Below are 22,641 nucleotides of genomic sequence, written 5' to 3'. Positions count from 1 at the left end.
TTAAGTTTTTGCAGGAACAGGAAGAATAGATTTTTGCCCTTCTGTCTCTTTTTCTACTAGTTATTCTCACTTGATTTGGTTTTTCCACAAATGTTACCTCCATAGTTTGGACCCTGATTTAAATTTATGTGATTGACTTTAGAGAACCAGGTTTGGGGCATTTTTCTGCAGGTTTCTAGCCTTTCATTCATTCATCGTTCATTCATCTGGATACTGCAGCACCTCTTCTCTTATAGTGGCTGAGCAGTCCGTGCTCCATCTAAGACGTGTTGGATCCTTCCCTTTTCACCTACTCAAAAAAATTCTCATGGTAATTTTCCTTCCCTCTCCTAAGTCATTAATATTTCTCTTTCACACTAGCATTTTAAATACACTAGTTTTCTGCCTTCTTAAATGTACAAAATTTTTTTAATTTTTAAAAACCACCTTTGATCCCACTTGCCCCACTAACCACTCTCTCTCTCTCTCTCTCTCTCTCTCTCTCTATATATATATATATATTATAACCTTGAAAGCCCTCAAAATAATTCTCTATATTCTGCTTCAATTTCTTTTTTCCTATTCTCTCATGAACATAATGCCACTGGATTTTGTCCCTAGCCTTCCAATGAAACTGTTCTTATCAATAACACCAGTGCAGCAAAAAGCAATGGTCACTTCTCAGGCTTCAATGTTTTTGATCTACCACCAAAATCTCTCTCTCTTTCTTTAATCACTTCTGACACTTCTCTCAGAGGCATCATTCTTCTTTGAGGTTTTTTTCTCTGTCAATAGCTGTTCTTACCAGATTCTTCTACTGTTCCTACCATGTGAGCAATTAGATGCCCCAGGATACAGTCCTGGGTTCTTTTACCATCTCTATCTAAATTTAAGACCTAGTTAAAACCTCATCTAGGCTTATGACTGTAAAATATATCAAATTTGACTCTCACATTTACACTTTCAGGTTTGACCTTTACTGTAAGTCCCAGATTCTTTGTCCACCTGCCTATCCAGCATCTTCACTTGGGTCTTTAAAAAGCTTCACAAAAGTGGCATACCAAAACTGAGCTCATGTTCCTCCACCATTTACCCTAAACTTGCTATGTCTTTACCATTTCACTGAATAAAAACATCATTCTTCTAGTTCAGGCAGAAACAAAATAAAATAAAAACAACAACCACAGAATACACTTAAGAGCCACATCTGATTCCTTTCTCTTATTCAGCTCCTTCCGGTCATCAATCAGAAAATTCAGATAGTACCTGTAATTTGATTATTTTACACCATAATTATTGCTACCAACCTAGTCCAAACCACTGCTGTCTCTCACCAATTAGAACAAAACATGAGGGGCAATTTGCTCCTGTCATTTGCTGCATTCTCATACAGGGATAGACTTACGTTTCATTTTCTGCTGAAGGAGAGAAGTGGAAGTAAATGTCTCCAGGTCATTTGGGAGTTTTACTCAACGTGAACTATGTGAACTGAAAGATAAACTATCTTTATAAAGATTTGAACTATCTTTTCTTTATGCTTTGTAACATAATTCTGTAAAATATCGCTTTATTAATCTAGCAAGAACTATTTCAAAGTTCACATAACTGGATTACCTGGACCTCATTTATTATGTAATGACAGAGGTTTGCTGTGTCTCCAACTACCTAAATTCCTGCTCCATGCCCCTTAGACTTTAGACTTCTTTGGAGTTATTGGTTATGCCCCTTTGAATACTTGGCAGTAAACCACCTAAAAATTAACCATTTTGTTGTCTTAATATCTACGATTTTTCAACGAAAACCTACTGAAGGTTGTTAATAAAACATAGAAGCTAGTAATACAGTGATAAGCACACTGTATTAGTCCAGTCCTGTTGCTTATAACAGATTACCTGAAACTGAGTAATTTATAAAAAAAGAAAATTTATTTCTTACAGTTTTGGAGGCTGGGAAGTCCAAGTGGAGGTTTGCATTGACAGCCTTCTTGTTCCTGAAAATTCTTTACAGAGTCCCATGACAATGTGGGGTATCACACAGAAGAGGCTAAACAAGAGAATACTCATGTGCTCTCCTTATAAAGCCACCAGTCTACACCCATAATGACCCACTAAATCATTAACATATTAATGGGTTAATTCATTCATGAGGGTAGGGTCAACACAAGCTGATCCAATCACCTCCTAAAGGCCCCAGCTGTCAACATCGCCACATTGGGGATCAAACTTCCACATGACCTGTGTAGGGGTCAAACATTCAAATCATAGCACACACTTTGGGCATTCTGTAAAATCTAATCAAGTGATTCAGCAGTTAACTTTATTTATATAAAATAAAAATGAATTTTAATGCCAAGTTTGGAAAACTTTAGATTTTAGAGCTGAAGTTATTTTAGAAATCGTGTAGGCTATCCTTTTTGTTTTGAATTTTAAAAAATTCATAAAACTGAAGTAAAATGCTCACATACAAACAGAAGTTTTTCAGAAATACTTTACAGAAAGAAAAAAATGTCCTAAGAAAGGGCATTTAGTGTACCCTAGAAAGGAATCTGTGATCCAATTAACATTGGGTAGAAATAATAAAAAACATAGTCCCCAAGAACAAATTAATTTTCTTTAAATATATATATCAACTGTGCAATTTTACAATCATTTTTACACCTAGTAATAGAATAAATTTCCAATTTAATAGTCCAAAGAAAAAAAGAGCACACTCTTAAAATATTCTTCTGTAATATTTCTTTCTAGTTTTTGTTTGTTTGTTTGTTTGCAAAATTCTTCCTCATCTCTCTCTCTCTTGCTCTGTCTCATACAAAGTTATTCTTCATTAAATGATTAGGGTGATGTGACCTTACCCAGCTTCTTTAAAAGCAAGAATAGTTCATCTAAAGAGAATATTTTTTCTTAATAATATATTGTTCACAGAGTAAGCAAAGTATTAATGCTAGATTAGATGAAAAATTCACCAATGAACCATCAAAATATCTAAAGTATTATTATTCAGTTATCCAGCCAGTTAATTTCCTGTATTCTGGATTTTTGCATTCAGTAAATGGACTCCACTGCAGAAACAGGACTCCATCAAACACAACATGTATCTACCTGTACCACTTTAACACACACACAAAGAAAACACTAACATTTCTTTCAAAAAATCAAAAGATGTGTATCTTTTTTTGGTGTCAGTGCCTTAGGAAAGTTAACCTCCATTTGGAAGGCAGCAATCTGTAGCTCATCAGCTTATAGCTGGTAGGTTTTGCACCATAAAAGTAATTTCATTTGAATAAACCTGGGGTACTTGGTACCAAAAGAGAGATATAATAGACATCAAATTCTGCACAGAGAGCACAACTGAGGATTCTACCTGCCTTCAGAGGCTCAGCTAGGTCTAATTATTGATGAATCTTGGTCATAATCTAGAAAGAAGATGAATTCTATTTTAAGGTAAGAACTATAAACAAAGACAATTAAAGGTGGGGATTTTCATCAAACTTTAGCTATTAAAGTGTTTGTGTCTTCCTTGATGCTTTTACCAAGAGGTTGTTGAGCATGAGTATGTTCTTTAGAGAAAACTGAATTCTTTCCCCATCCCATCTGTACCTCCATATGCACAACACACAAGTAAATAACTTTTGTTAACTGAAGTGAGGATCCTGTCAGCAGGAGGTATAGCTGAGATGCCATTTTCACATTATCTCATTGAGTCTAACTACCTGAGAGGCCCCTTCTTGGTCAGGTGACAACATCACAGCCTTAGTGCCACTCACAGATTTTGTCATGTGTGCAAAACTCAGAATGCTTGTGCTTATATTTACCGCTTGATTGCTTCTTCTTGTCTTCGGCGTTTTTCGTTTTTCTCTTTCAAATAGGCCATGTTGGTTTCATTTCTCAAGCGATCATTCTCTCGGGCGATGTCTGATGCGTTCTGAATAACCAAGCCATCGTATGCCTTCATGCCCATATCCTCAATATACTGGAGAAATGTATCCAAAGGGTCTTCCTCAGGATTAGAACTCATGTTGGAGGATATCATGTGAAAAGGCACACTTCCTGGAGGGCAAGAACACATTATATCTTTATCAAGAATGAGTATAAAAGCAAGGTGCCCTTTATTTTTCCTAATATTTTGTCATCCCACATCTCCCATGATTATGGTAGAATCAATTTGGAGAAAATATCTCGTTAGAAATTACAAACTACTAGAGTATTTGAAGTAAATATTAAATAGTGCTGCCGAGTAGCAAGTGATCCTTCAACATGGCAGCATGAGCAGGACAAAGGCCAAAGCTCTTGTATCCTGAAAGATGATGTGAAGGTGTAAATACTGTATGCAAAGATAAACATTGGAGTTCTTTAGAGTCATGTTTTTTTTTCCCAATAATATGGTCTTATACCAATAAGATACATCAGATCCAATCTTCATTTGTTTCTGATTTCCACAATGAGTTTTCTGTTCAATTTCAAATAAAATGATATAATCATATTGGAAAAAAACTTTTGTATTATATGTGCTTTCCTTAAAACTTTAAATTAAAATTTATGTATCTGAACTATTCATGCAAAATATAGCAGTGGTCAAGGAAAGACACTTTTCTAATAAAATTTGTCTAAGAAATAATCCTTATTTGACCTTCCATTATTTTCCATAATGGTCTTCTGTAATGGCTTTATCCTATAACTGAGCTATCATAGATCACCAGGACCACATTAATTTTGACCAGTTGGGTAATTTAAGTAGTGACAACTGTTATATCACTGCTATATGAAGGAATGAAAACAAAAAGGATTATTAAGAAGCCAAAATCAAATCAAAGCAAATCAACAGCAAAAAAAAGCATAGGACTTTCAACCAGTATATTGTACCCTCATCTGCGAAATCATGGTAATAATGCCAGCTCCTAGTGATGAAAAATTAAGAGATGTGAGGACTGCAAGGAATTTAGAATGGAGTTCAACAATAGTAAGCATATAATGTTAGCTAATATTTTCATAATAAAAGTATGGGAGAAAGATTGGCAGTAATGGTAATGTTAAACAGATATATGTGGATGGATGGATGGATGGATGGATGGATGGATGATGAATACACAAGCAGGCTATGAAAACCAGCATGCCTTCAAAGTAGAGATTTCCAAATCAATGAAGCCAGGGGTTAGGGAAATTGTGCTTTCATAAAATAACAGATAAAACCAAAGTTAAATTAATTACATGAAAAATAAGTATTTTATTCTTCTAATATAGTAAGGCTTACTATTCTCCATTGCATATTCTCTGTAGTGTAGGAAACTGATATAATTAAGTCAGATTGAAAAATCAAAATCAAAGTCAATTAACAAAAGAAAAATGGCTATTTAAAAGTTACAAATTACTTTACATTTTTTCCTTGCTTCAAAAGGCTTAGAAATATATTTCGAAAATATCAGCCCAATTATTTAATGTAAAAGTCACAGACTTCATTTTTCTATTACAAATCATTTTCATTCTGATTTTTTTCCAATCATAATCATGTTTTATAAGCTGGATAGTAGCTACAGAAATTTCACTTCTTATCAGAGTCTATTAGCATTTCAGTTGCTAATCAATCCATACTTGAAACCCACCCTGAACTTAAGGATTTCCTCCCCAGCCTAAGAAATTGTGGAAACTAAAGGTTAGATAGAGTTGCTTGTTGACTCATGATGTTTTGTTAAGTTTTATTATGTTTTCTTTGGTTTTAAGCCTTAATGGGTTAGCAGACGAAATGGTCTTTTAATTTCAACTATGTAATGTAATTGAATTGCATTTTAATATCAGTCCATCATATTAGATGTTTAAATGGTAGACATATGGAGAAATAGAAAATTACTGCTACAAATGGTTGCAATTTTGAGGGGAAATACAAGAAATTGATTCTCAGAGAGCTGAAGCATTGTCACTGTTGGGAATTCACTTCTATTCTACCGGACTTCAGCACTAGGTGTGCCTGGATAAGAAAAGATCTGTATAACGTTATGGCAATTAATTCTACCAAAGTTAACCAAGCCAAATCAGTATTACAAGGTTCCTAGAAGACAATGTCTCAGGCTGGAAGATGATCACTTCTACTCTGCCCTCTAGCAAAATTGTATATTTCTCCAATGTATAAGGCATTGTTACCCAAAGGTTTTTAATTTTTTCCCTTAAGTTGTTCTCTAAGCCAAATGACACGAGAAATTCCTACACAGTTTATACATTCTGAATGTTAACAAGGCTGATTGTTCACTTCTGAAAATTAATTATCTTCCTAAGTGGTTTTTCAAATTGCATAGATTTCAAATTATTTTTGTTCTGAGAAAATATTAAATAATAATACTACAAAATATTTATACTATGGAAAGTTATGATTTTTTAATGGAGATGAAAATTTTGAGATGAAAATCAACCATGACATCTAGTAAATCTTCACAGTGATGAAAATTGGATGACCGATTGTGCACATGCTCATATCATCTAAGTCTAGAGAAGTATTTAATTCTACAACTATTCATTTATCCAAGCATTTATTGAGCACCTGTTATAAGCCAGGTCCTAAAGAAGACAGAATTGTATCTCTCTATGTGTCCACAATAGGATAAGAGCACAATATGTACATAATTGCGATACCATGTGACGAGGACACTGATTCAGGTATTCCTCACTGATTTGTCATCCATGCTTTATTTTCTCTATTTTTGAGGGTGAACAAGGAATACTTTTCAATCATTATATATAGTCTTTAAAAATAGATTTGGACACTTAATATTTAAGCCTCACCCTTTCTGTTTACTTGTCTACATGCAAAAAGTAACTTGTGATGTACAGGAGGCTGTGAAGCAGTCCTGATATGCACAGATGACAAGTCTAGAAGTATGCCTAAAAATCCCAACTAAGTTGCCCCTAGGTATAAGACTTTGAGCTGGTTAATTAACCTCTGTAAGCTTCAGTTTCCACATTTTCTAAAAATGGTGGTTGGAGTAGACTTATGTTCCAAGGATTCAGCTGGAAAATGCATATGTGTTCAATCAATGTCACCATAATTATTAGTCACTAACATTAATTACTATTAGATATTTTTCCTAATTCTTGACTGTGCTCGAGATTATGTTTAGTAATAACCTAACTCTTGATACATACAATTTTACTTTGAAACATAGGTGAGCAGAATGTTTAGTGCATTAACCACAGTTGTGCAAATGAAGGTCATGATAGAAGATAATGCATTTGCCCACCAACCAAATTCGTGTGAACAGGCCACTTATCCTTTTTTCCTCCATTGTCCACATCTGGGAAATGAGGGAACTGGGACATATAGACAATGGAGCTCATCTGACCTCTCAAACCCTCATACTCCATCCTTCCAAGCCAAAGGGTGTTTCTCAGGCAACTGAGCTACGAGTGAATAGATTCATGGCCTCACTAGAAAAAAGTGAACTTTATGTAAATTGTCTACCTCATTACAACTGCTACCAATTAGATGTAGTGAGAACCCACAAAAGAGTATAATCATAAATCTGTTTGTCTTTCAAAAATTTATATTTATGGCTAAGATAGATGTTGAATAAAGTATGTTCTATATCAACAAAAATTTGACTGCATTGTAACTGTTGGATAATAAATCAAATCTATTTCCACCTCTTGAATGACAATCCTATATACAAGTATTTTATAAAGGCTTGTCTTGAGCACCTAATTTCTAAGTTGGCATCTTGAAAGATTCTATTTGTTAAGGAGCAAACAAGCCCCTCTTCTCCAGATAGCACCTTTAGATATATCTCAACAAGTTAGAGAGTCTTCCTTATTAAACCTCTAATTAGTGCATGGGATATTTGTGACAACAGAGTGAGAGAGATTAAACAGGAATTTTTGCTTTCTTATGAGTAGCCCTTTTAACTAAACTAGTATGTGTCTGCAGCCATTTTTGCTCAAAGCAAATTAGCTGTTTTTGCCCCAACCCCTGTCCCCACTTTCTTAGACCATTGGTTGAAAACGGGCATCGTGGTCTTCATTCAAAAGGCAGATGTGTTTTCTTCAGAATGCACAGTATTGATTTAAGTAGTTCAAGATTGTGATTGTGATTGTGTGTGTGTGTGTGTGTGTGTGTTTCTTGGAATTTGAGGTCAACAGTGAGAAATTGGTTAATGGATAAAAAAATTGATTATGCTTTGTAATGATGAATATGCTAATTATCCTGAGTTGATCATCACATATTGTACATAAGTACTGATAGTCAATTCTGTACCCCACAAATATGTATAATCAATTGTTTCAATAAAAAATAAAAGAAATAAAACAAAGTTTGTGTCAGAAGTACAATGACCAAGAGAGAACCCCTATATATCCACAGGTAACTTCACATCTTCACTATGAGCCCTTCCTGCACTGCAGTATTCTGCATTTAGGAGAGACGCCTTTTGTTTAATGTTTAGATTACTGTATCTAGAATCATGGCCATTCTATTGAAAGCAACAGATATTGGCTTAAATACAACTGGATAATTAATCGTTCAGCTTTATTTTATTCTTTAACTTTGTGACATATGAGCAGTTGACCACACCCTTCACAAAGATTATTTTGTATAATATTGTGACACTTCCCAACATTCAAAATTTCACCCAACTCAGCTAAGAAGCACCAATTTAAACTGGTGGGATTCTTACCATATTTAAAACATTCAGCATTTAACTTTTTATTGAGTTGACCATTTGCTTAGTTTCTTTTGTGCAAAATCATCACTGTACCTTACCAATACTGAACCTAGAGCTGAAAGTAACATTACATTTCTTTACAATTGTTTCGACTGGAATAATATTATCCATTATATACACACATGAAGCATGAGCTATGTCCAAATACAATCCATAGAAACATTTTTAAAAAGCATTTTTTTCTTTCTGTGGCTGTTCTTTTTATTCAGGGAACTTAAGAAGCTAGGGCACTATATCATCCTTAGTTTTAAAGCTAAAAATAAAAAGTGGTGGTGGGGATTTTTGAGAAATATGTATAAGCAAACTTATTTAAATAAGATCATACATTTATGCGGATTATTCCTTTTGTAAATTAAGGTATCAACTGTGTGTGTTCTCAATTTACCAGAGGGTTTTTAATGTGGCACCAATTGGTGTCAAGATTGAGTTTTCTCACAGTGTAGAGGGCTTTTGATTAATTACAAGCTGTTGTTGAAGAAAAGAGGTACAAAAAGAGTCAGATAAATATTAGGCATCCAAGCTTCCTTCTCATACCAGCCTCCTTCTCAAATATGTTTAAGCACTTCTTTTTTATTTTTATTTTTACTTTTTGCTTAAAATTCAGGACGAATTCCTCCATGCACATAATTTCACACATTGTGATATCAAACACTCTAGCTCCATAACAACTTGCTTAGGTGACTGTGTACACTGACTTGTTGGGCAGAGCCTTCCCATGGACCATGGACCTCCCTTTACCAAGAACAGTTATGTACATCCTAGTATCATCTGAGTGAAGTCTACTAGCCTTCAAAGGAGCTGGTTTCTTTTTCTGTTCTGCAAGTGTTCACCCAGAATTTCTGAAATGGAGCTGTTCTTTATCTGAAACTTTGATTTTCCAAGATATATAGTTGTGACAACCCCATTAATATGGATATTTGCCTTATATACTGAGTGATAGAGGAAGAAAAAGCTCTGGTTTAGGAGAGAATTGCTCCCTAAAATGAGGGCACTTCAAAAAGTTCACAGAAAGATTTGTATTATCTTGTCATTCTATTTTTCTACAAACTTTTTGAAGTATCCTCATCCTTGAAGTTCCATAAGTAGCTTCCTAAAATTTAGATCACAGTTAACCCTACAAGATCATCTTATGGCTAGAATAAGATATGATTTTGTGCTATTATGATAATGCTATTTGTGATAAGCAGGAAGAGCACAATGTATACAGGGAAATAAATTTCCTGATAAAAGCCTAGATATTTTACCTTTACTTCACATTTATGTTTTCATTTTATTTGCAGGTGAGAAGTTTTCTAGTTTCCACCCTTTGTATATTTCTGAGGTTTTCAAACCACACCTGCAAGGAAGTTATTAGAATTTGAGTTATTAAAATTTGATTTTCCCTCCCATTCCGATCACTGCATCTTCTCTGATACAGAGAATCCTATTTTTCCCAGTAGTATTGATCCAATAAAAGTTTCCCAAGGCAATTTTGACTATTTGTTTTGCTATCATTCAGCAGGAGAAAAAGAACTTTTACATTTTTCGCATGTACTCAGACCAATTTGAAAACACATTGTGTGTGAAAATATAAGTATTTAAACAAACAGGCTTCACATACATATGTAAAATATGTATGCAAATTAATATCTGAAATTTGCTGACTTCATATAGGACCAAATCAACTAGATAGCTTAGCTATAACCTATAACCCATGGAAACCATGTCAAAATTGTTTTTCTGATAAAATCTTACAATCTTTCAAACATTAGTCCTATAATTTCACTTCAATTATGCTTGAAATCTTACCCTCAACCCCACAAATGGTCATGCTCATTTTCTCATTCTGTGTCATCAAAATGCAGCTGTTCTGCCCAAAATGGGAAATGTTGAAGTTACAACCAAGAAAGCTCGCTAAAGTGACTACAAAGACACTGATTGCTTTTTTGTCAGAAAGCAGATCACATTACAGTGAGTTTTTCCCTACTATCTCCTTTCCTAAAATGAGTAAAACAGGCATAAATCATGTTAATGTAGCATAAACATGAATCGGATATTTTCCCCCAACTTCCAGGTTGTCATGGTGCTGTTTGCCCATGGCCTAAAGAGGTTGTACATTTCCACCAATATTAGAGACTCATACAAAATACCAGTGGCTGAAGTACTTTTTGGAGCCTTGGGCCAAATGGTTCCAGATGCTTACTAGGTAGTATTTGCAAAGTACACGTAATCAGTTTAATAAATTGCTGACTGGAGCTACAATAGAACCATCTAATTGAATCTGGAATCTATGATTTATTTATTATATTTATTTTATTTTAAACAATAGCCAACCTTCTTATCTCTAGGATTCTTCACTTGTTCTGCCTCTAAACTTTACAGATGCTTCAAGTTCTTGGGCTTCTCTATAGCCCCTTGTGAAACTGTTAAGATTCTTCTTAGGTTTGTTTTCACTAATTTTCTAACCTGTCAATGTCCTTCACAGAGTCCCCTTCTTTGCTGAGTTGGCTAGTATATGTTGCACTTTCCACAGAAACTAAAAAATAATTTCTGCATTTGTGTCTCACATTTTATCATTAATTTGTATAATTAACATTTGACAATATATAAAATAAATTGAAATATTGTCTAAAATGTAAAGAATTAGAAAAGGAGTTAATTTTCACTCTTGCTCTATATTCATTATTCCACTCTACCTGGATGTTAAAAGTACCAAAACTACATCAGGTACCCTCTTCAATTCTGTTTCCTTATTTTTGTTACTATATTTAGGAAAAACAGTCCAGTTCTGTGGCACCAAAATAACTTTAGAATTTCCTAATAAGAGTGAACAGTATTATTTCATGTAATAGTCCTTCCAGATATGAAATGCCTACCTTTCTTGTATTTAAAATATTGCTAGGTAGTTGGAAAAATCAGAATGAACATATCTCAACAAAATAAGAACATGTCCCAAGTAAAATAAGTCCACCTAAAGTTTTATAGAAAGCACTTATTGTGATGAGACTAATAAAATCTTCCTGGTATTGAGTGGTTTTGAAATATTTCTCAAAGAGGTGTATGTCTAATCAGTTAGGAAGAAATAGTTTTAGCTTTGGTGTATGTCTGATAGTTCTGAATTTTTTTTTTTTTTTTTTTGGTAGTGTCTTTTTTTTCTGAGAATGTGAAATTGGGCTCTCAGTGCTGACACGAATGTGCTAAGAGACTGTTGTAAAATATTTATGGTATGGAATAGTGAATAAATAGCTAGGATGCACAACTTGAATGCCAATTAAAATCCCGGAAAATATTCTCAATGCTTTTAATAATTCAACATGGCTTATTTTACTAATGAAAATATAATTTAACCATTTCCATGGTAATGTAACTAAGTGGGTAAGGGTGTAAAAATAGCCTGAGGCTCACTAAAGCCCTAGATGCCTTTGCTGGCTGTGGCTCTATTTCTGCTCCACCTAATAAGACATGCAAACTTCAGCATTAAGTACCCCTAACTAAAACCCATGCCATTTCATAACCAGATGGCTTGATCTATTTAGCGCTGGATTCAATTAGCATGCTTAGAGAATCTGAAAAATGCGATACATACCACAATTTAAGTCCCCAGGGAGTGCTAAGCGCAATAATCAGAAGGTGACTTGTGTCTGTCAGAGCCCTCTCTCACAGTTGATCTCTGGGCAGTTCTGTAGAAGTAATCCAGCACCATAAGAAATAGACTTGTAGTTCAGCTCAGTTTTTCTTCAATTAAAGTGCATTGTATCTGGATGGGAAAAGTGTCGACTCCCAGATTCTTCATCACTAGATATCAGAGCATTCTTGATGTTCTTCCTATCAGGTAAAATGGCTTTTAAAGTTTGCTAGGAAGATGCAGTGGCAGAAGACCGGTGTTGGCTTCCTTAAATCGACATTCAGAGAAAAGAGGGCATAGCTAATGGGTGGGGATGAACACACAGCCCCTCTCCTTCCAGGTCCAGCAGGGAAGAAATTGAATAATTTTACTCACTTTGCTACACAGATGATTACAGGACCCGAAGCAATCACCAGGCTGGCTAAGGTACTTCATTTGATTATATTCTGTGAAGACAAAAATAAATGAAAACAAAAAATGAGGAACATCCCTTCTGAATGTCTCCCTTCCGCCAAAAAGATGCTCTTTCTCATTGCCACTCACATGCAGAAGGTTTGGAGCAGCCTAGCTTGTGGCATCGTCCCTCCCCCGTGACAACCAGCTCTCTCTCTCTCCACTCCCTCCCTGCCCCTCACTCCCTCCCTTCCTGCTTCTGTCTCTCCTCTCCAGCTGCCTTAGTCTGTTGATGCTGCTGCTGATTAATCAGGGATTCTGAAACAAAGAACCTACCTTCTGAAATAAGCAGTAATCTTTCTTCTGTTTCTGCAGTCCGTCTGCCTTGAACAGCAAAGCTGCCAGCATTCTAGCACCTTGGATAGTTCCTGCTCACCAGGCCCATTGGAAAAGGGAGGAGGAAAAGCAACTGAAGAAATGACAAGAAACCCGAAAACAGCACCGTTCTACTTTGGATCTCGGCCCCCTGGGGGCTCCCATCCTCATTAAAGGCCTCACATGTAGGCAACGGAACCTCTCTCCTTCATCTAACTGAGATGAAGTCTGATTAGTAAATAATAAAATGAAGAGAGGATAAAGAAAACCCTTCAGTTATATCCACTATATAGCATTCATTTAGTCTTTATGGAGAAGAAAAATGTAAATCCATCAAAAATAAATGTTCTTAGTACAGAGGATGTTTGAGTTATAAGCTTTTCACCCCTGGCGTGGCTAATGAAAATGAGCAACTACTTAAATGGAACATCCAGATCTCAGTTTGATACCCTTATTTGATATCAGTTTTGCCTCAATCCTCCCTGCACAGCCGAGCCACACACACAATTACTGCTGACGTACTTCGGGCTGCTGCTTGGGGGAAGAGGGGAGGAGCCTTTTAACCTCATCAAAACAGCTTTATGCCACCTGCTCCCATGGCATGAGAACAAAACTAGCCCACTTAGAAAGAACATGCACAGTGCACACGTATGTGGAACAAAGGTCTCACTCAGAGTGTACATTTTTTTTTAACTAAAATAGGATGTAAAATAATTATGGCATGTGTGTCATTAAATCCTATAGACTCACTGCTGAAATCATTTAAATTCATTCTATTTCCTACATTTCCCAAGGACTCTCCTTATTCTGTTCTTTATACCCTACTGAATATATATACATATAGCGTGTTATATATCACAACTTATATATATATATATATACATACGTGTGTGTGTGTTCATATATACACAAAAATATATGTGTGAGTCTATGTATGTGTGCATACATATCTATTATCAAGTCCTAGGTTTTTATCTAATGTGCTTTTTCTCAGAGTAAAAAGTTCAATACAAATGTTTTAAAGTGTGAAGTTTGTAGTATGGTAAAAGTAACAAGCAATAAACTTCTGCTGAACTTGACCTAACGTATCATTTCCAAGAGAGAAAAATGTGCTTATTATTTCATAGTGACTTGTAGATTCTTTCTTGTCACATTCTTTTCCAATAACGTTTATTCTAAATGACCTTCGCTTGCAAGCTGATTTTCCCAAGGGTTATACTAAACATCTAAATTCATAACTAATTTCTAAGAAAAGTGCGTTTCTGAATGTAAAGTAATTTTCCACGCATCAACGGACCATAAAAAATAATAAACTTAAGTTCACCTTCCTAATTCTTAAATGTCATCTGGGACTGTGCTATTATTTTGTAAATTTTGTTTCTTTAACTTGAAAGTATCTGGGGGGAAATAAAATCATCGCATTAAATTACTCTCAGGCTTTCTGATTTCACATGTTCTAAAGTGCATCACTAAAGCTCTTCACTTATTTTTCTGGTCTTTCTGCCACTACCTTTTGGTCGGAATGGGACATTTGTATAACATTATAAAGCACTTTGGAAGATTAGATAGATGAAAACAAGGAAGAGGAATATAATTGGGAAAGAAAAGAGGCCATATCCCAACTCTCTCTCTGTCCTACAAAAAAAAAAAAAATAGCACATTGCAGAAAAGTACTTCAAGTACCACACTATGATCAAGAAGTTTACTCATGTATCATTATTTTCGGTAGTGAAGTATTCTCACCAAAGTTGTCTTTCAGCACATGACCAAAGGTAAAAAAGACTCTTTATAGAGAAACTATGTGACAGACATTCTAGGAAGTGAGCATACTTTATCATGACTGGTAATTTTAGCAGGTTTGGATGGCTATATATTGAACTATAGAGAGCTTAAACAAACTCTAGTGAAAAGCCTATTTCTACATATGAGAAAAATAATACCCAGAGAGGTAAAGTGACTTACTCCCAGCCTCACACTCACTGGCTCATTAGGGTTAGGACCCCAGGTCCCTGTGCTGACTGCAGGTCTCACCATCTTTGGCCAAAACAGTGGTTCTCAGTCACCTGGATTTTATGCACCAGAATATTCAAACAAAATGAAGAGAGGCTGACATTTTATTACCAAGTATAAAAAGAACCTGCTGTTTTTTACCTCAAAAGTTCAAAGTAGAAGGAATTTTTATCCAAAAGAATAGAGAGAACATATTCATAATAATGGTTGGCCTTGTTAAATTTAATATTCTTAACATTAGGGGAAAAAAAAATATTGCCCTCCATCCCTCCTTCCCTCTCTCCCTTTCTCCCCTCCTCTCTTCCTTTCTATCTTCCTTCCTTCTTTTATTATCCCCCCTCCCAAATCACAGAATAGGGTTTGGGAACCATCCCATTACACCAACCCCATCTTCTCAATTCCACACTGTCCTCATTCAAGGCCTCAGTGTCTTCTCCGGAGACATATTAGTGTATAGGAATTGATGGCACCTTTGGGGATTGAGGCCGGGAAGGGCCCCTGAACTACTGTTTTATGTCTCACTGAATGAAACAGGAAAAGATCTATACTTTCTAAAGCAATCTTAGAAGCAAATGCAGAACTCACCTCGATTCCTTTTAGTAGTACCCAGAGAAAAATGCATTGGACAATACTAAAGTTGAAAGTGTTTATATTAAAAATAAGGTGCAGAGAGATCAAAAAAAAAAAAAAAAAGCTCAAATTGTAGTTATGTGTTGGTGTACTTCTTGAGTATCTTTATAAAATAAATAGACGTTTCTAGTGTCAGTAGAACACCAGTCATCAAGATCCATCATGACTGGATGTTTCTTTTGAAGTTCTTATGTCAGGGTGCGGTTTGGCTCTCTCTGCTACAGTACACTGACTAATGGAGTGATGCTTTAGGGTTAAATAGGTCCTTTCAGTGAACTTGGATGACAAGGAGGGTCAGAGCCCTGAAAAGGCTTCCTATTCTATGAATCAGCCAGGTGGTGGAGAGTGCTTTTTGTATAAAATTGATGCAAATGAGAAAAGTGAGAATTGAAATAGAGAATTCTAGTTACCTAAAATTTAAAGAGTTTATTCAAATACATCAAAATGTATTTTCTAAAGTCATGTCATATCGTAATTTATAAAAAATGCCTTTCCATTTTTTTCCGTAATATGTAATCTTTCTATTATTCTTTCCACGTTTAGCTTAGGCAGGCGACCCCTGTGTTACAATGAAATTATTCCACTAGGGAAAAAGCTAATCTCCTTCCCATCCAATCAGGATTACTAAGCATTCTGGTAACAATATGAAATGAAAATTTTGGTAGAATGAGAACCATATGTTCCTCATGATTTTTGCCTGTAACACCATAGATGTCAACAGAAGTCACACATATGATTTAGGGGTCGTGGCTGCAGATGGTGATATGGGTACTCCATGATCCAGAATACTGAGTAACTAAAACATAAAAAATGAAAATGGTTTATGGTTTAATAATATACACAAAAGCTGCATTTATAGTGTCAAGGCAGCAAATTGGCAATTAGTGGAATAATTCCTATGGTAAGAAACAGAAATAGACCCAGACATCCCTCCTTTGTTTTGTTTGGCAGATATTTTTTAGTGAAGATTTCAGAAATAGCATAAATGCGTTTATCTCTGTTCTCAGAAATAATCAAAATATTGCTAAAACAGGATCTACACATCCTAGTGAATCAGACACCCCTATTCCAACCAACCATCTTTCTTCTTTGAGTGGATAATATTTACTCAACTTTCGAAAGTCATGTCTTACCCTGGTAGCTTGCCCTAATTAACCACAATCAGACTGGATGTTTGTTCTTTACGTTATAGAATACCCAGTGAATGACTCCAGGTCTCAACTCATGACATGTCCTGCACTAGTAGGAAATTCAAAAGCACCCACATAATTGACATAAAAATATCTTTTTAAAAATAAAATCATAATTAAAATTTAAAAAATAAAAGTAACCAAACTAAAACCTAAAAACTTAAGGGGGAGAAATCTTTCCAAAGGGACTACACATTTTTCATTACTGGAAAATCCAAAACAACCAGTTTGAAACTGACTGAAAATGAGATAGTTCCATAGGAAGACCAGCTGATTATACAAAACAAGGATCACATTTAGGGTAAACAATAAAATTCTTCTGGGATACTGTCTTACTTCAGGCTTCTGTAACAAAATACCATAGATTGAGTGGCTTAAAGAATAGAAATTTATTTCTCTCAGTTCTGGAGGGTAGAATGTTTGAGACCAAGGTGCAAGTGGATTTGGTTCCTGGAGAAGGCTCTCTTCCTGGCTTGCAATTGGTACCTTCTGGTTGTGTCTTCACATGACACACACACAGAGAGAGAGAGAGAGAGGGAGAGAGAGAGAGAGAGAGAGAGAGAGAGAGAGAGAGAGAGAGAGAGAGAGAGAGAGAGAGAGAGAGAGAGATCTGATCTCTCTTCTTCTTCTTATAAGGACACTAATCCCATGATGGGGTCCCCACTCTCTTGACCTCATCTAAACCTAATTATCTCCCAAAGGCACCACCTCCAAATGCCATCACACTGGGAATTAGGAAAAATTATGGGGAAACATTCAGCCCACAACAGAGACACATAAAAGAAGATATGGGGAAATAGAATATTTCTGCTCTTTCTGGAATAGAATCAATTTTGTGAATAATCACTCGTTGCTAAATTCACTAGAGGGAGTGTAATTCCAAGTTAAATCAAACTGATGTTTTGTAGAACTTAAAAAGCTATTGGCAGATACATTCTTGACAAAATATTAAAACATTGTACAAAGCACAATTGATTTTATTGTAGTATAGCACAGGTCTTGACTGTGAATCAATAGAAGAAGTTTAAAAGTCCATAAAAAGCATACATAGGTATTTAGCATGTGATAAATCTGCCATTGAATACCAATAAGTAATAAAATTAAATAAACAGAAATGCATACATGCACATATAAAATTTTTTTACAGTTCCTTGCATAAAAATAAATCTAGACATTTACATTTCAAAATATGGTCCAAGAATCTACAGTATCAGCATTATCTGGGGGCTTGTTAAATATGCAGAAGTTCAGGTTCCTCCTCAGACTGTCTGTCAGAGTCAGTTGGGGCTGCTACAAGATACCCCAGAGAATGAATGGCTTATTTTAAACAACAGGAATTTATTCCTTTCAGTTCTGGAGGCTGGAGGTCTGAGATCAGCGTACCAACATGATTAGGTTCTGGGGCCGTCCCTCTTCTTGGTTTCCTCACATGGCAGAGAGAAAGAGAGGAAGCAAGCTCTCTTGCATCTCTGCTCACAAGTGCACGAATCCCATCATGAGGGCCCCACCCTCATGACCTAATTAATTCTCAAGGGCCTCATACATTGAGGATCAGAATTTCAACATGTGAATTATGTGAAGACACAAACATGTAGTTTATAACATCATCTGAGTTGGGATTTTCATTTTAATTAATGCCTAGGTGATTGAGGTACACACCAATGATTGAAAAGCACTGTTCAAAAAAATTTCTATGACGATGGAAATGGTATATATCTGCACTGTTGAAAATAATAGTCCCCACCTTCATGTGGTTACTGAGCTCTTGAACTGTGCTTAGTGCAACTGAGAGACTAAATTTTAAATTTTATCTTAATTATTTGAAATTTAAATCACCATGTGGATAGTGACTGCCATATTGAACAAGACTTTCAAAACATTTTTACGTAAAAACATGAATTCACTGAAAGAAACTGTAATATGATCTTTAGGGTGGAGACAGCCTATCTAAAGATAATATCAAAGCTAGAAAAAATTACATAAAAAAGTGAGAAAATTGAATACATAACAATACAAATCATTTAAATGAGAAAACATGATAAAGTTAGCATTTAAGTCAAAACTGAGAAATTATTTGCAATAAAATATATGTGAGAGCTAACCAGTTAAACACTCTTATCTTATTTAAAAAGACTTTTAAATAAGCAACAAATAAACAACATAGTACTAAACAGAGAACAGGAATCTAAAGTAAGAAATTGAAGTGGCAAATAAATAGAGAAAAAGATATTGAACCATAGCATTTAATAAAATGTAAATTGAATCACCAATGTGCATGAATTTTATATAATAACCCATGCTGACATAAATGTGGAGAAATAGATAACTGTGTAATTGTACACAACCAAAATATAGGGAATTCTGGCAGTGTTTCAATTTTTTTAATTTACACAATCTTTGAAATAATAATTCTGCTTTAGGGACATGGGTTCTAAATGGTGGAATGCTTCAGATCTCAGGCTTGGCCTTCTGTCTTTTCCTTACCCATATTTTTTTCCTGCTTCCTTAGTCTAAAAAAGAAAACCAACCTAGTCACTCATTATCGCATCAACTGAGTTGGTTTCTTTGCAAATACTTATCACCATTTGATATTATTTTTTGTACACATTCATGTATACTCACAGATATGTTGAATATTGTATTAGTCCATTTCCTATTGCTTGTAACTGAATACCTGAAACTGGGTGATTTATAAGAAAATGAAATTTATTTCTTACAGTTGTGGAGGCTGGGAAGTCCAAGGTCCAGGGTACACATCTGGTGTGGGCCTTCTTTTTGATGGGTGCTCCAGAGTCCTGTAGCAAAGCAGGTTATCACATGCTAAGAATAGCAAGAGCTCTTTCTTGCGCTTTTTTCATAAAGCCACCACTCTATATCCACAATAAGCCACTAAACTATTAACCCATTACTCCATGAATGGATTAATCCATTTACAGTGCAAAGTCCTCACTAACCAATCACCTCCTAAGGCCCCACCTTTCAATATTACCATAGTCTGGGTTCTGACCCTCTTAACACTGTTACCATGGGTATCAAGACTCAATGGATTTTGGTGGGACATTCAATCCACATGAAAAACATTTTTACTACTATTTTAATAGTATCGGTTTCTCCCTACTAGGATACAAACCCCACGAGAACAGATTCCTTGCATCTGCTTACTCAGCCTACCAGCATAGAGATCGATGTCTCATATATATAAGGGGTTGAAATAAAATATAGTGAATAACTGAATTACATAGAAAAGAACATAATGTAGCATAATATATACATACATATAATAATACTTATGCATAAACATAACATTCATAATAACAAAAGTAATGGCAAACACATACATAGCTTTTATTACGTTCTCTACTTGTATCAACTCAATAATTCCATTGCCACACTGATCTTATGAGACAGGCACTCTAATTCTCACTTTGCAATTCAGAATATTGAGGCAAACAGCATTTAAGTGATTTGTCTAAGGTTATGCACTATTACATGCAGAAGGAAATGTCTAGTGGCCTTTTTCTACTTTTTAAAAAACAGATGTATGTGTTGCTTAGTTTTTTCCAATAAGGGTATATATTTTAATAATAATTTTATATGTTAATTTGGTGAAAAATGTAAAATTCTATTTTCAGAAAAGTCTCCCTGAAAGGGGAGGCTTTGGAATCTGTGGCTTTTCATTTATTTTTAAAATGAGAAGTCTGGGTCGGGAAGATTTGTGAAATGGAAATTTCACCATTGCATTACCAAGTTGACAATATCTGCAATGAAGAGATAAAAATTCAAAAGGAGGTGTGAGTGTTTGGGTCAGATAGGATTCGGGGGAAAGTTAGAAAGAAAGGGGGGGGATTTCAGGTGGAAACACAACCTGTTTAATGAAAATATTTAAAGCAGTGTAGGAGGTTTTGACCCTCAGATTTGGGGACAGCTTGGTTTTCTGTGACTACCTTACTTGGGACTGAGCCAAGTCTTGCACCCTTTTTTTCAGCTTCTGCCATGTAAAATGCTCCAGCCTGTCTCATCTGAACGGGGATATCATAGTCTTATTTAAGCTCACGCAGAGTTAATAAGTATTTGAAAATACCCATCAGTGATTAGACAACAGTGGAAGAGACAAATGAAAGCTAAAGCCTACAACGTATTCTCCTCCAGGCCTGTTTTCTTACTTCCTTTAGTTTCTCTAAATACACTTATGTGAGGGAGTTTTAAGGCAGATGAAGAAGACCATAGGAAACTGACCACTAAAGTAAGGCATGAGGTACCAACACTCTCAAAACACAGCAATTAACAAAAATAGTAAATTCAAGATTATCAGTCCTTAACGTACCAATCTTCTCCTAACTCTAGGTTGACTATAAATTAAATTTAAGGTGATTTTGGATAAAGTTTCAATTTAATTGTGCTATAGTTCTTTCTCTGGGTTGTTGGCCATTATTCTGAGGTCAAATTTAAATATTGCAGTGAGGTCTTGGAGAGAATCCAGTCTAACCTCTACATTATACAGAATGGGAAACTGAAACCTGGAAAGTTATGCAGCTAGCCTAAGAACACAGAGCTGCTTCTTTGGATGTCCAGGACTAGTTCTCTTTCTAGTGTGAATCATTTTATTTTCATTTCTAGATTTTTTTATCTCTTTTTCTAGGAGGTTAAGCATAATAAATTACCATATTTCAAACGCAATTCAGGAGTAAGATGGATTTTGTACAGAGAAGCAGGTAATGAAATATCCATTGGGATTTGGGAAGTATTAGGCTGGCCTTGGGTAAAATTGTGAAGTGGTTTCCTGGTGACCCCAGGAAACTCTTTTGAATTCTCCTACTCTAGGTTTATTCTGTACCTCAGCCAAGTGCCTCATGCCTTGTCCTTGACTCCTGAAAACTCCACTCAAGAGACAAACTCCTATGAGTTCCAAATTTGCACTTCCTCTATTTGAAAAGCTCTTTCCCCAGATACACACATGGCTATCCTCGATGCCTCCCCCCAACCTCTCTCCTGAGTTTCTGCCCCTGTCACTATCATACTATGAAGCTGGAACTGGTTTACATCTTGGTTTTAGTGCTTGTTAGTTGTGCAGTCTTGAACAATTATTAAACTTCTCTGTGGTTCAGCATCCTCACGGGCAAAATTGTAATACTACCTACTTTACGGAGTTGTGAAAATTAAATGAGTTAATATTTGCAAAATATAAAACATTAGCTCCTGTGATCCTGTTTTATTACATTTCATGCACTTTTATTTTGTGTTATCTTAATAATATATTTACTTGTTTATTTATTTATTGTTTGTCTCTGCTGTTATAATAAAATCCTAAGAAATCAAGGAACTTGATTTTCTTTTTCCGTTAATATCCCACGTGTTCACAAAGTTTCTTGGCAAATGAAAGGCCCTCAGTAAATATTTGTTAAGTAACTGGCAGTTATTCACATTGCAGGGGGGCATTTCAGTGTGCTCTCAGGTTCCTTTAATCCCAGCCTTATTTCCAACCACTGAATGAAGCTCTGTACTGGTTAAAGGTATTTTAAGCTTCAGGAGGGAGGGCCATGGAGGGTGACCTGTGAACACTGAGAGAATCTGTTGCCCCAAATGATTTTCCCACATGAACAACAATAGTTTCTGAAACTCAGTTATTTTCTTCATTTAAGCTCTGCCTTTTCTAGAGGGTTACTAAATATACAGTCCAGGATATTTGTGTTCATATACAAGTACATTTACCTTTTAGGTTATCGACAAGTTTAATAATTTTTCTAATTGTAAATAGGTCTCTA

The 22,641-nt window shown here is 35.4% G+C and overlaps 1 protein-coding gene across 1 annotated transcript in view; it reads right to left on the bottom strand.

Annotated features, from left to right (window-relative positions):
- The window catches only part of NYAP2 (neuronal tyrosine-phosphorylated phosphoinositide-3-kinase adaptor 2), a 240,050-nt gene extending 236,042 nt beyond the window's left edge, over window positions 1-4,008 (bottom strand). Inside the window, exon 1 of the mRNA XM_063097781.1 lies at window positions 3,791-4,008. Within this exon, the coding sequence (XP_062953851.1) occupies window positions 3,791-4,008 (218 nt within the window). The remainder of the gene's footprint in view (window positions 1-3,790) is intronic.
- Window positions 4,009-22,641: the final 18,633 nt, after the last annotated feature.

Source organism: Cynocephalus volans, chromosome 1 (genome assembly GCF_027409185.1).
Source record: "Cynocephalus volans isolate mCynVol1 chromosome 1, mCynVol1.pri, whole genome shotgun sequence".
Classification (NCBI taxonomy): Eukaryota; Metazoa; Chordata; class Mammalia; order Dermoptera; family Cynocephalidae; genus Cynocephalus; species Cynocephalus volans.
This window is presented reverse-complemented; position numbering and strand designations above follow the sequence as displayed.